This window comes from Etheostoma spectabile, unplaced genomic scaffold (assembly GCF_008692095.1).
Source record: "Etheostoma spectabile isolate EspeVRDwgs_2016 unplaced genomic scaffold, UIUC_Espe_1.0 scaffold00000273, whole genome shotgun sequence".
NCBI classification, from domain to species: domain Eukaryota; kingdom Metazoa; phylum Chordata; class Actinopteri; order Perciformes; family Percidae; genus Etheostoma; species Etheostoma spectabile.
Genome location: NW_022602578.1, coordinates 11,610 through 26,528, shown reverse-complemented (window position 1 = coordinate 26,528; position 14,919 = coordinate 11,610). Strand labels below are relative to the sequence as shown.

The window sequence follows — 14,919 nt, the reverse complement described above, 5'->3', positions numbered from 1 at the left end:
TGATAACCCCAGAGAACATGCCTGAACTTGTTTTTTCATTCAGCTGTACGACAGTAGTCGCTGTGAGACAGCAGCTGTATTGCACTATATGCCCTTTCCCCAAATATTAGGGTAATGTGATATTATCTTTACAATTTGTGTTTGGGTGCAGACAAGCAATAAACCTAAGCACTGGTTTGGATGCTGCAGCGTTGATGTGCTCAGTCCTGATAGACTTTTGTCTAGTCTGGAGAAACGGCTGCCAATTCGTTCCACCTCACAGGACCAACTATTAGTTCTCTTGGAATGAACCAAGTGCATTGTTTATTGTTAGCCATGCACTGCAAAAAATCACCACCCAAGACTGTAAATTTTAAATTTGGAGGTTTAAAAATCACATTTTTTACCTAAAGCAACAGACATTAATTCAGAGAAACAAATTTAGCTTTTTTCTAAATTAACCATTTTGTCTTTCTTATTTCTTTTTTTAATATTGGGATCAGATCACATTATTTTTGTTACTAGGCCAGTATTCTAGCTGGTTTGTTCAAGCTTTATTAACAATCATATTAATGATTAGATTAACTATATAATTTCTTTTTGCAAATAGGCCTACTAAAGTAATGTACAATAAATATTGTGTTGAAGTATCAATGGTTTCTTTTCAGTGTAGTGTCTCCAGTGGCAAATCGTATTGCATATTTTGTCCAGTGTCAGGCAACAGATATTCTCTCTACAGATCTTGTCTGGAGAGGCCTCCGATGGGTCATCCGGAACGGTTCGTTAACAACGCTTTAATTGGAAGCTTTTTTGCCTTTGAAGGGTTTGGAAACATTGGGGATAAAGGCAAATTCCTGAGCAGTATCAACATCTACGCACCAGTGAGGACAGTCAGTGGGGGCAACAACAGGACAAGCTCCCTTGCTGATACTTAGAGACATGAGGTGCAGTAGCACATGAATGAGTGGATGAATTCAAAAACTTACATTTGTAGATGCATCCACACACTCAATTTCACTGTATTTACAAATGTGTTTGGCTAATGATGAAGCAAATGTCAAGCTGGCATGTTTTCAGACAATGGTTCTAATGACATGCATACTAAATGTCATACACAAACAGTGTGGTGTAAACCTCTGAACCGTGCATAGCTCTGTGCTGTTCTGTCAAATTAAAAAACAGGCTAAACACACAGTACACCAAGCTTTTTCAGTTTATGTATATGACAATAAGTGAATGTCGGTGATTTTGCCTTGGAAAAAGTTTCACCACACTCCACTTCTGAAAGCTGTAAATCCATAACATCCTCTGGGGTGCACCCTGATAAATTAGGAGGCTTTTTTACAAACCGTGTCCATTGTTAATTGGATTTAAAGCCCTTTAGTTAATACAATTTAGTTTTTTTTTTTTTTTTGGACACCAAAGTGGGTCATGGCTGGGTCCGGGTGACATACTTGAATTAATTGTCTTGATGGTGCTCATTAGTAGATTGTTAACTACTACATGTCACTCCATCTTGTTAGTCATTATTCTACCTTTGAGAAAACAATACAGCTGTTTTGAGTCTTCCATCGTTTTTTTTTCTGTCCACTCTGGTCCCATTTGTACCACTGACTAAAGCATCAATGACCAATCCTTGGCCAGTAGAAGCATCAACTGAAGTGTGAGGAGTGCGGCCAATGTGTTATCACCAAGACAAATTAGGTTTTTCATAGTATCGTCACGGCAAGATACCACAGTGATAAGTGGGAATATATTTATACCTGTGATTTGGAAACTGACCCTTTACTCCTGTTGTAAGTACATTTTATATAATACTGTTTAGTGTGAGTGTCATTCTACTTCTTTTTAACAATGTTATAAAATCAAAAGTAACACCATGCATATGTTAAATTAAATGCCAAACAAAAGAAATATGTTTAGGTTACTTTTGTACACATGGCCACACTGAATGCAGTTGGCTATATCCCTGTTGGTGAGATCATCCACCTGTCTGTGGCTCCAATATGCACGTGTCAGAGAGACACACTGGATTCTCTTTCTTCCACACACGCCACTCACGGAGTGGAAAAAGGTGGAGACACACCTACATTTTTACACACACACACACACACACACACACACACACACACACACACACACACACACACAGAGTGGTTGTTGCGGCAGAGGGCGCAGCAGAGGTTGTTTTCTTTCTGCCGTGTCGGTTTCCAGCTTTCTGTCATTCTGTGTCTTTGTGCGTAAAAGCAGAACCGCCGGAATCACCATGATGACCAAGGTCCGTAGTTTGTACTGCGCCAGGATTTGATTCACGCCTCTGGATACGGATTTACTCACTTAAATGGCTTAGTACAAAGTCTCTGTAGGGAAACATGAATTTCCACCTGGATTAAAGTTTCGAACGTGAGGATACCTGCGCTTGGGAATGAATCTGTGAACGCTACCGTGGAGGACACACTCATTCGAAAGTACAGTGAAGGAGCAAATATTTTTACCGTACCCGTGACCCACAGGTAAGTCGACATCATGATGTGTGGGCTGTTAATGTTAATATTAGTTCATTTTATGAATTAACAATGTGATCCTTATGAGGAGTTTTCTTCATTCCCTACAATCATGCATGTGTATTCTGTATTTTATTCTTCTAATTTGGACGCTATAAAGTGTGCAGGACTTTTTTGACCATCCTGTCAACTTAATTTAGACAAAGCTGAGATATATTATCTGGGGTGAGAAGTGAAAGTCCTTCCCTAACTGGACCTCAGACATAGGGTAGCAGTTTTTCAGCAGGGGGGCTTCCTCATTAGGAGTAAGAAGCCACAGAGGTCAACTCACGTGGTCTCAAGTGGTATAAAGTCGTTTATTTATTCTCTGAGTCACTGTCTTGGGAGACTGTCAGGCACATGGATGTAGTGTAGTGGCAGTTGAAAAAGTGGCAGGATTTTGATATCCATGGGATATTTACACTACAGCACACAAAATGATATTCTGTAGATGGGTAGTGATTAGAGTTCCTTTGAATTTTGACCCGCAGTGCCTCTATGCTGGGTTGCCACAGAACAACATTAGTGTTGAAAATGTCAGTATTTCTCAGGTGTGTATGCTAATGTGAACTTCTCAATTTTCCCTTAAGTGTCCAACTTTAAGAATCCAGGAGCTATGCAGGCAGCCTGTGTCTGGATTGTCAGGTAAACTCAGATTCTCAGTGATTTTTTTCAATAATGGATTACTTAATTGTTTAAACGTTTTGTATTAATTTGTATTTGAATGATGATGAATCTCTTTGTTTCTATTTTATGTCCTTCTCTGACTACTCATTAATCTTTTAAATAAGCAATATTTTATTAGCACTACAACGCTATGTATATTATTGATTCTAAACCAACAATGCCACTTACTGTAATTAAAACAACCAGTATCATCAATATCACTTCTGTCTGTTTCCTGTAGAGCTTCTGTCCTCCTGCTGTTGCTTTGGTCAGACCTCCTGGACTGCCAGCACACAGCTGACCACAGGAAGGTGAGCAGCAATTGTGTAGCAAGTCTTGCTACTAAAAAATCGGTGTTCTAGAAAGTGTCATCTATTTGACACCCTTGTGCACACAAAGGTACGAACCTCCCTTGAATATTTCCAGGAATCAGTCTGATCGCATGGTTGGCAAGTGGAACGCTGTTTTGTGGGACATGGCATGCATGATTGTATCTTGGCATAGCCAAATGCTACCCTAAAGTATAGACTTTTATACCTGCTTGTTCTGTCCCAGTATGTGTAAACAGTGAGAGAATTCCCATGGGGAACTTGACCAGGGTGCTAATCTGTTAACTTGCAATGACAGCGTGAGTGAAAAGCACTGTTGATTGTAGTAAAACAGAGAGGCCTTATGTCAGCTGTCAGCAAACCACCCCATGACCTCTGGAGCCACAGGAACCTTATGGAAAAAAAACAGTGGATGCATCTCATGGACGAAGCTGACTGACAGATCAACTATCCAGTCAGGTTAGAGGGGTCGGCGCAAGTCGGCTTCATGGGATTCCAATGGGAATCCAGCTGTGTGACCTATGGCTGACCCGTGGGATGACAGTGGTGTTAAGTTACAAAGGCTGAAGGAGGGTAGAGGAGGGGGGGGCTGTCGGCTGAGATCTCTCTGAATAGCTGCACAGGCTGATTGACAGGAAGAAGAACTTCCTGCCAACTCTCCCTAGTGGTTCTGTATTCTCTTTCCATTCTCTAAAAGTCAAAGGCAGCTGAGCTTTTACTACAGCCATGTGTTTGCCCAGAGAGGTTGCTGTGAATAGAGACAAAGTGCTCCTTAAAGAGCAGGATTTCCATGCCGCTCCACGGATAAAGCTGACTTGGCACAGGGCTTCTCTTGGCAGGTTCCTCAAACAGAGATCACAGTGATCACTGCTTATACATCCCTGGCAAAGTTGCTCAGAGGGATAGAGTCAACAGTGACAAATGCAGGTAGCCATAAGGGATAGGCCACTAAAAGACACTCACTAATCAGCCAAATCAGGGCTTTTATAACCGTGAACAGAGGTCTGTTTCATGGACAGTGGTGGGAGGCGGTGGGGCAGGATAGTCATGTTGATGAGATGAGGTCACTGACTTGAGCCTTTATACAAGTACATGATCTGTAGAGATTAAAGTTTCTTGATGGAGGCTTTCCATCAATCCTTGGCACACACTATTCAGCTTTTTTGCACTCTGGGGGTTGCTAATTTTGTTTGTTTCATCTCCATACAGGTTACTCAGAGGGCAGAGCCCCAACAGGAGTTCAGGGCAGAGTATGGAGAAATTCAGGGCTCCTGGGGTGCCTGGGGAACCTGGTCAACCTGCTCCCGGACCTGTGGAAAAGGGGTACAAGAGCAGAGCAGGCCATGCCTGCCTCTTTACACTCCATCCCAATACCCCTCTAGAAGAGCTGGTGTTCACCCCCAGCAACCAGGCCTCGTCATTTCTGCCCTGCGGCCAACAGTTCCTCTGCAACGCAATGCAGGCAGGTCCTCAAACAGCAGCAGCCGTGGAGATCAGAAGAAGGAGAAGGAGACCCGGCCTAGTGGACGCAGGTACTGTATCATCCTGCACATGGTGATAAGATTGATTTTGTGCCACAAAAAGAACTGAGATGTTGAAATCAATTAGCTTAAAGGTCCCATGACATGGTGCTCTTTGGATGCTTTTATATAGACCTTAGTGGTCCCCTGAAACCATATATAAAGTCTCTTTCCCAAAAATTCACCTTGGTGCAGAATTACAGCTACTAGAGCCAGTCCACAATGAGCTTTCCCTAGTATGTGCCATTTCTGAGTCTGTAGCTTTTGAGGAGGGGGGGAGGGGGGAAGGGGGGGTGAAGGTGTAGGCTGGGGTTGTGGCCTTGACCAACTGCCACTTTCTCGTTTGAAGGCCATGATGTCTCTCTCTCATGGGTGGGCCAAATTCTCTGGGCGGTCAAAGCAGAGAAAGGGAAGGTAACCTTCCAGATCGGCCCATCTGAGCTTTTTTTTCTCAAAGGCGGAGCAGAATACCCAAGGCTCGGTTTACACCTGTTGTCATTTCTAGCTACTGGAGGACCATAGGCAGGCTGGGGGAACTCATATTAATGTTAAAAAACCTCATAAAGTGAAATTCTCGTGTCATGGGACTTTTAAAACTGGAATTTGTCAATGGAAGGCTGTGACTTTGTATCTATTTAAAGGAAGTTTTTAGATACAGATGACTGACAAAAGGAAACAACCGATAAAATAAATCGAGAAACATAACAGCACACGGCACGAGGGGTCAATTCATGGATTGATGAGTGTGAAAATAAATGAGGTGAAATCTTTTAAAAAGAATAGTGTTAATCTTTCTAGCTCAGTTCCAGAGACATGGAGAATATATGACAAGGCTCAATACGTAAAACATTTTATGTTTTGGTTTTTTTTAACTTGTCACTTATCATTAGCTTCTGACACATGCTCTGCAAGTAGTTGCAAAATAGTGAAAAATAATTGCTATCTATTTTATTTGAATTCATAATAATTTATTTAACCTGAGTGTTATTTAGGCATTAAAGAAGTACTGTAAAAAGAACTGTCAAAATTGGAAGTAATCTGACTATCATGATGGTACATGAAGAACTTTTGTCGGTGTTGCAGCTCTTGTCTTTGTCAAGATCTGCAAGTCCTTAAAGAGCCCGTACGGCTGTGCTGCATGCTGAGCAGCCTGGTCTAAAAGTGACTTTTCCGGAGCTCGCACTGTGGGCCGTCTGACTGCCCTTCAGAGGAAAGCTAGTCTTTTATGGATGTAGTCAAAAGCTCGGCTTGTTCTTGGCAGCTTGGTGACCTCCTTCCTGTTGTGCTTAAATTTAAAGAAATAGCACTGACAGCTGAGTAATGTGGGGGTTGTTTGAGTTGGAATCTAAGGAGCCAAATAACAACAAAAGCTCACAGAATCATGCTACTGGGACCTGGATGCCTCTCAAACCTGTGGCAGTTTCCTCAGCAAAAGAAGAATTTTAGCTAAAAGATAAAATAAAAGGTTTGTACCCAAATATACTGGATGGACTTTGTTGTACAATCTCTTGTTGGTTTTAAAAGACAGAGTAGATGATATTTCTATAGGTTGACAGACGATATGTGATTTAATTGTGTGCTTCTGTGACGTGTGAAGGTTTAGAGATGGCAGTGACCAAGCACAATTAAACTAGTACAAAATCATTGGTGTAGTTCAATCTCCTCATGTTTGTGTCTTCAGGAGGGTCACTAAGATCATCCCAGGGAGGTATGGCTACGGGAGAGCTCCTTATTCTGCTCCTCTTCAGACAGACACAGGCCTGGGCTCTGGGACGGCTCGCCCTTACAGACAGAGACGCTCTGCTGCAGCTGATGCCCACCACCCCACCACTCATGGTCGCAGTGGCCACAGGTCAAACAACCTGGACCCCTCCAACAATCTCCATCACTATAGCAGACCCTACATGCAGCCCCGGGCACAGCAGCCTAAAAATAACCAAGTCTGGGCCCCCCTCTACCAGCCTGGTTTGGCCAACCATGCTCAGGGCCAGCAGGAGCCACAATCGAGCAGCCAGACATCTGGACCCCAGCAGCACCCAGAGAGACCCTACAACCCCCTGCCTAGTTCCTTCTGCACAGGGGAACATGCTCACTACAAGATCTGCAACAGTAATGTATGCAAATCTGCACTTTGTTTTAGCATGTTGGTTAAGTATTAGGGGTGGGGGGAAAAATCGATACATACAACATAGTATTGCATTATTTTCAGTTGCAATACTGTATCGATACACAGGCGCCAAGTATCGATCGTTTATTATATATGTGATATGAAACAACTTGAAATGAAATGTATCTTTTTAGATAAAACAGATGTTGACAAAGTTTCCTTTGGGGGCATCATTTGAAATTGGGAAAAGTTAGAAGTTGGAAAAAGGTAATAGATTGCAATATATTGCAGAATATTGCAATATGTTTAAAATTGCAATAATATTGTATCGGGAGGCGTCTGGTGATTCTCACCCTTACTAGGTATAGCAAGGCAAGGCAAGGCAGCTTTATATGTAACTGTAGTAACTGTAATTGTGGCACAATTCAGCAAAAGGGCAATTCTAAGTGATTTATATAAAACATAAAGAGCAGTTAAAAACAATAGATAGAAAATGTAAAAATAAATAATACAAGATGTTACAACGCTATTATGGTACAATGTTTAAGCCGTTGCTATGTAAACGTAATCCACCCTCAATCGTTGCCGTTCCCAGAACAGCCAGTTTCACTAGACTTACTTTTTAACTCTCATTATATGCTTACATAGATTGTCATGCAGTTCCAGTGCTCAGCAATGTAACTTCAATAACAGTTAAAAATATAAAAAAGATAAAATCAACAACTAAAAGTTAAAGTGCAGTATAAGAAGTGAACAATTATTTAAAGAAAGGCATCATCAAAAGAAAGGGATGGGCATTTAATGGATAGATAACAGGATTGATTTTGATTATTGTTCTGTTTTTTATTTAGCCATAATCTCTGATGAGGAAAATTCTACAAAATCAAAAAAAAAATGTGAGAGCAAAAGATACAAACATAACACTTGCACAGACAGACATCTTGCAGTTTTTTCCACACTGCGACAGTGAATTGAGCTTACTGAGAAGTAAATATGTCTCATACTGTATGTGTGGCAACAGCCATTGATTTTTACAGTAAAAACCCACTGCAGGTGGAGCAAGGCAGTGCTTTGCAAGGCATTGTGGGGTTCCAGGTGGTGCGGTACGGCCCAGTGATGAAACAAAAGTATGGTTGGAAAGTTTAGTTGAAATTGAAAGAGAAATTTTATGCTTTTGCAAATGAGGGCAAATGTGCCTGCCTTGCTGAAAAACAGTCTGGACATTTAGTGTTAACCTGCTGTGGAGATGTGGAGGAGAAGATCATGATTGTTCTTTCTGGGATCCTTGTTTTCAGACCCCAGCCTCATGGATTACACAAAACTAAATGAAGGGCTGCTTGGCACAACACCGTGTAAATTGTGGGAGGAAGTGCAGGTTGCTTAGTTACACACTGTTTGCTAATGATGAGCTACTTGCTGGCTTACGTGCGTTCACACGCCCACTACGACGAGCAAGGCAAATGAGTATTCCATTTTTGTCCAGCAATTATAAAAAAATATATTTGTTAGATTTTAAACTTAACTGAAACTAAATATTTTTCCAATATTGGTAAAGCTATTGGCTTAGCAAACCTCATCAGTTAAACTCGACCTGTAAAGTGCGTGGATGGGCTTTGCTTATGTGAGCCGAGGTTATGGAATCCATCCTGTACATTAAAATAAATTTAAACAGTGTCAGGTTCTGTATATTGTCTCTGGTTTGCGATGACACAGATATTTAAGCAAAGTAAAGCAGACCACAGGCTTGTTTAGACAAAGTAGGTTGAGTTACACTGTCGAGCCTCTATAAATACTGGAATCTAACCGCTTTTGGCAAAAAAGTTAAAAGTGTTAAAACAGAGTGGGTCATCTGCAGCAGTCAATCAATAGTTACAGAGCGTGACAATGAGAAATGTGAGCTTGCTCCTGTTACAAAGGATGTATCTGTTAAACTCCGTCTTTGTGGAAAAAAGTGTGTGTGTGTGTCTGTCTGTGTGTGTTCCATCCTCAGGCATGTCCTCCATCCAGCAGACATATCAGGGCTGTTCAGTGTTCTTCATACAACAATCAACCTTTCATGGGCAGATTGTACGAGTGGGAACCTTTCAATGAGGGTAAGTTATATTTATACAGCATGTGCATATGTATGTTTTTTTGGAATTGCAGTATTATTTTGCAGTATTACTTCACTTGTTAGTTAACTAGTACCTTTTAATACTATAGTACTGTTTTTGTTTATCTCTGTGTACCCTGGGTGGCGTAACATTACCTGGTCAGGGATTCAAAAATTAGCATTTTGATTACATTTATATTGAAAACTCTAACTTATGGTGACATTTTGATCTATTATAATCATATGATTATACAAGAGTAGTAGGCTGATGGGAATATCATTAGTTTTGCTGGTATTTGGTCATAAACTTAAAGCATAACTCTCTTTTTGTGAATGTATCCAAGTCAAACTTTCCTTTAAAAGCATAATTAAGACAGAAGCGCCACTTTTAAGATTGACTTTATTTTAGTTTTTGGTCAAATGGCCTTTTGACGGAGTGCTAGGGGCACTTCTATGATAGCATCAAAATTGCTATTTTTTAAACACTAAGACGGCTCAACACAACATTAAACTTTGATTGAAGTATCACCAGGGGCTCTACACATGAACTCCAGCATTGAGAACGTTGTTTGTTTACACAGAGTTTCATAAAAAGAAAGGTTTTAACAACTCAATGTAGCTGTTGGTTTTTCCGCTAGCCGCCACCTCTGCTTTTTAGTAAACTCTCTGTGTACACAAACGATACTTCAAGCAAAATTTCATGTTGTGTCGAGCGTTCTTAGTGTTTTAAAAATAGCGATTTTGAAAACAAAAATAAAGTAAATCTTAAAAGTGGCGCTTCCGTCCTAGTTAGGCTTTTAAATGAAAATTTAGCTTGGGTACACTCACTAAACGACCCTAGGTTGCATTTTGGCGAGAGTTACGCTTTAAGTAATGGACAAATGAATGTGTTGACCTGATGGTTATGTCACCAAAGTTATTACAATTCATCCTGAAGGGAACATACAGAAAATGTGTGTAATCCAATAGATGCAAACAAAGAGTTTAAAAGAGGAAAAAACTGAACATAACAACATAAAAGAACCAGCAAGAAAAACAGTCTGTTTATAAAAATGTGTATAGAAGTGACAGAACATGTGTAACCACACGGGTCCTGCCCCTGCCTAGTCTGAGATAATCTATAAGTACTTCATCTTAAGGTTGCATACATTTCATAATTAATGACATTTTCACTGTCAGTTACATCTTCACCTGCCTGACCTATATGAACTAAGGTGTGTAGCGATGTAAGCACTGCAGTATGTCACCTGTCTGTACGCTCCCTGATAAATGTTCACCCATACAAACTCTCCGACTTTACTCACTTATAGTATCCAGGCAACAGTCAAAACACCTCCTCAAATGTCATTTAACTGAGAAGAACACTAATGGAAATAGCAGTCTCTTGATTAATATCCTGTCAAACATGTGTGTATTTGAGGTTCTGTCTTTGTGTTGCAGTCCTTGACTGACAGGTAATGCAGATGTAAAGATTAAATGACCTCAGGTAAATGTAAGAGGTCAAGTTTGTATTATTTGACACCCATCTTGAACAATGCTTAACATACTCTTTTACATCTGTTTAAGAAATACCTTGCTTTTGGGCTAATAGTGTATCTGATTGATAAAGCACCTGAAGAAAATGTAGAATAAACGTAAAGGTCAGAATCCTTTGTGGTGTGGCCGAGTTGGCTCAGTTGGTAGAGTGGGCGCACATATATAGAAGTTTACTCCTCGACGCGGCGGCCGCGGGTTTGACTCCGACGTGCATGTCATTCCTCCTCTCTCTCCCCTTTTTTTATTTGTTGCCTAATCAAATGTTGTTTCAGTGCTTTGACTGACTTTAATTAAAGTTCATTTAAGGCTGCAGGGTGAGTAGCAGACCTGTGTATTAGTTCTATTGGTAACACGGTGACATAATGTTGCTCTATGTGATTTTTCACTGACATCTAATCTTTTGGGAAATTAAGTATTTGAGGGCCTGTGATTTAAAATTATCATGCTACAAAAAGGTCTTGATTTGTAAGGGATAATGTAGAGTGACAACACAATATGTAGCCTACACTTCACGTCGGGGTCTTGCATCACCCTGTTGGGATTGTATTCGCTATAATGACCGGCTCACTCTAGATTTTCCCTTACATACATATATATATATTTATATATATAAATATTTGGGAGTTTTTTGCTTCTTTCGTCCTCAGAGGGTAGCAATGATGTTAATGTTGACACATGATGAAAGTATTGTATTTACACACTAGATGTAACTATGTTGATTGATGTAACAAAATATATACGTTATCAAAATGTCTTGATTTTTCACAGCCTCCTAATCTCGTTTCAGTTCCTGGGGATCAGCATTGTGAACTGAACTGCCGGGCTATAGGGTTCAGGTTCTACGTGCGACAGTCGGAGAGGGTGATCGATGGGACACCATGTGGGCAGAATGATACTTCTCTCTGCGTGGCGGGAAAGTGTTCGGTAGGCCACTTCCTAAACCCTTCTTTACTTGAGCCTTTTAGTCAAAAGCCAGCGTCTTTACTCCTTTTACCCTATGACTCTGCCAATTTATACCAGGTTCGTGGTGTTTCTGAAGATGTATACCAAGAAATAATACATTCAGGTTTTGCAGAAAATGCAAACATGAGCTTCCTCAAGCTTTGTTTTTATAGGTTGACAATGTTGGATAATAGCGTTCTTTAAGTTTCTGTCAATCAAAGTGCAATTAATAAGAGGACATGAAGGATGTATAAAGATTGTGTAAGTTTACTGTACTTATATGTATGTATATGTTATTTTGCAGGGACATGAATGTCAAATCAATAATTTGATTATTTAACAGTCTTGGAATATAGGTTCATGTTTGACAACGAGTCATATGTTTATTAGATATATTATATCTCTATCTCTATTCAGTAAGTAAACCATGACCATACACTAATAGTAACCCAATCTGAAGGTTTAATCCTATCCCAGACATTATAAGTAAACCCAGTACATAATTTCAATGGCATGACATAGTCAGTTGATTATGAAAGATGTAAAAGAACTGGACACTTGATCTCTAGAAGGACTAACATGTACTGCAGGTATGTAGCAATGGCTGGGACCAGCAGAGGGCAGCATGGCATCAGAGTGAGGGTTCTTCATATGTGATGTGGAGGAGTGAAGTGGAGGTCAGGAGGATGTTTCTACCCCCTTGGGCCTAAGCAGGAGACCTGGGATCTCAATGTTGTACATATTTCTACTTCTGACCCTGTATTTAATACACACCATGGAAACATACCTGTGAGCACAGAGTTGGAGAAACATAAGTTTCTGGGTGGGCCTGCTTATGGCTAGCTATGTATTGAGTGTGCAGGATTCACTTTGACGTTCTTTTGATCAGGGTTTAACTAGAAGAAATATGTTGGAGAAGGCGCTCATTTCCAGTTGGTTGTGCTGACCTCGCTCTGTTAACCCCGAGTATTTCCCATGCACTGTAATCCAGCGACAATCTCAACATTAAGATTTAATCAAGTTAGAAAGCCCTCTAATCTCTCGTTTGGGTCTTGATCACATTTCCACTGTTAACACACATGATTTGATAATCCTTTGCGTGGGAAGTGTTGATTTGTTTTTAATAACGGAAACTACTTTGTGATTCATGAGTCTGAAAGTAGGAATTACACAAAAAAGTTTCTGCACGTGTTAATTTAATTTTTCCCTGACTCAAACCACTGGCTGATTATTTAAGGATTCAAATTCATCATCAGTTTTCAGGCAGATTTTTCAAAACGTTTTCTCATCACTCTCCCAGCTTTCTCAGCTGTTCCAGCCATTTAAACAGAAGACCTCCTACATGGGGAAAAATTCTGGGCCTTGTAGAAAGGCATTTTCTACTCCCCACATCTACAGCTATTCATTCATAGCATCTTTTTGGGCCCTCCTAACATGAGGGTCCTGGGTACTCATTCCCCCCCCTCCCAGTCCAACGTCCATGGAAGGAGTACAACCAAGTGCAGTCTGGTATACTGTATGTGTTATTTGTTTGTTTCTAGTATTGGAAATACAGGAGGAATATTACATCATCCGTATTTTAAAAGTTGTGTCTAATGCATTGTGATTGAGCACATTTGATGAATTCTCTGGTGAGGGTCAAGCTGTATGAGTGGATTTAAAAAGTGGAACGCTTTACATACAAGATTGTATTTTATAACATTCATAACAATCATAACATCAGACTGTTTTAGTTGTTTACCCGTGGTAAGCCCAGTTGTAGTGGAAATTGGACTGTTTAATTCTTTTTTTGACCTGACGGAGTTTGATTTCTTTTTATTTGTATGTCATAGCAATACGTCCCTTTACATCTTGTTAAAGTCCACTTCTCACAGACTGGTCTCTGTGTCACAATTCCTACAAAAAACAATATATGTTCTTTTGCCTCAATCTATTTATTTTGTCTATTTTCCAGACCAGTAAATGTAAATTTTTTTTATAGCGCTTTTCCAGTCCTAACAACTGCTCAAAGCGCTTTTACATCTACAGGAAACATTCACCATTCACACACATTCATACACTGTGACCGGGGCTGCCGTACAAGGTGCCACCTGCCCAAGGACACTTCGACAATGACTGCAGGGGCGGGGATCGAACCACCACCTTCCGATTGGCAGGCAACCGCGCTACCACTGAGCCACAGCCGCCCCGTAACAGTGACAAAAGTTAAAACCAAATAGATGTTAATACAATCTCAAGACTTGTCTATTTAAGTCTGAACTAACAGAACTAAAACATATCTTTACTATAAAGATCAGTAGGTATCTCATACACAGCTACTGCACAAGTTGGTGCACTGTCCCTGAGGCACTGAGAAGTGATATACCCTGAAATACCAAGGACTCTAGTACCTCTGATTTAGACCAGAGCCAAACCATAATATAATGTATTTCTAATTATTCAAACAGAGGGGATCCAACAGGTCAGAGCCTGTCCTTGAACAGCACAGAGATACTGATGTACATATTTGTGGAAGCTCAAAACACATTGACATTGTCAAGAAACAACTAGTCTGTATCCTTCACGTTCTACTTCCAGGATTGCTCCTTTGCTGCAGGAAATTCAGTGGATTAATGAGGACTATTGTTGACTGCTCCTCAGATCTCTGCAGGGTAAACAGAGACAGCTAGCTAGACTATCTGTCCAATCTGAGTTTTCTCTCGCACAACTATTTTGCAGCGGTTCTGTGCGGAGTTTAGCACTGCCCATGACAATTCTGATTGGTTTAAAGAAATGCCAATAAACCAGAGCACATTTTCCTTCAATCCCCAATTGCTATGTGGAGTAGCCAGACTCTCCTTCAGTGCTCTTTGGAGGAGGGTCTGGCAAAGTGAGACTAAGAAACAACTAGTTGTCCAACTGAATGCATTTTTCTTGAAGAAAAAGGATGATTATGTTGAACCCTTGCTATTTGTACAAATAGATAGGTGTATATATTTTATTCAAATCAAACAAATTTGAAAACAAAATAATTCATTTATATTTGTTTACCATGTATACACCTACTGTTGCATAGTTATTGAAAGCACACATACAAACTTTTATGGCAGTTTCCAGAGGGTAACATAATATATGCTTAACTTGGTTCTGGGCTGCAGGTTGGGGCAATGATCTGATTGCAATTGGACTCTACTCTGGTTTTAGAGGGAAATGTGGCTCAATTAGC

The 14,919-nt window shown here is 40.3% G+C and overlaps 1 protein-coding gene across 1 annotated transcript; it reads left to right on the top strand.

Annotated features, from left to right (window-relative positions):
* Window positions 1-2,879: 2,879 nt before the first annotated feature.
* Window positions 2,880-11,696, top strand: LOC116674442 (thrombospondin type-1 domain-containing protein 4-like; the record flags this gene model as incomplete). The annotated part of the gene is made up of 6 exons (XM_032506918.1): window positions 2,880-3,167; window positions 3,430-3,499; window positions 4,727-5,049; window positions 6,719-7,151; window positions 9,135-9,237; window positions 11,560-11,696. Coding segments are annotated over exons 1-6 (1,095 nt in total), but the record flags the coding sequence as incomplete, so codon positions are not given.
* Between the last annotated feature and the right edge of the window lie 3,223 nt (window positions 11,697-14,919).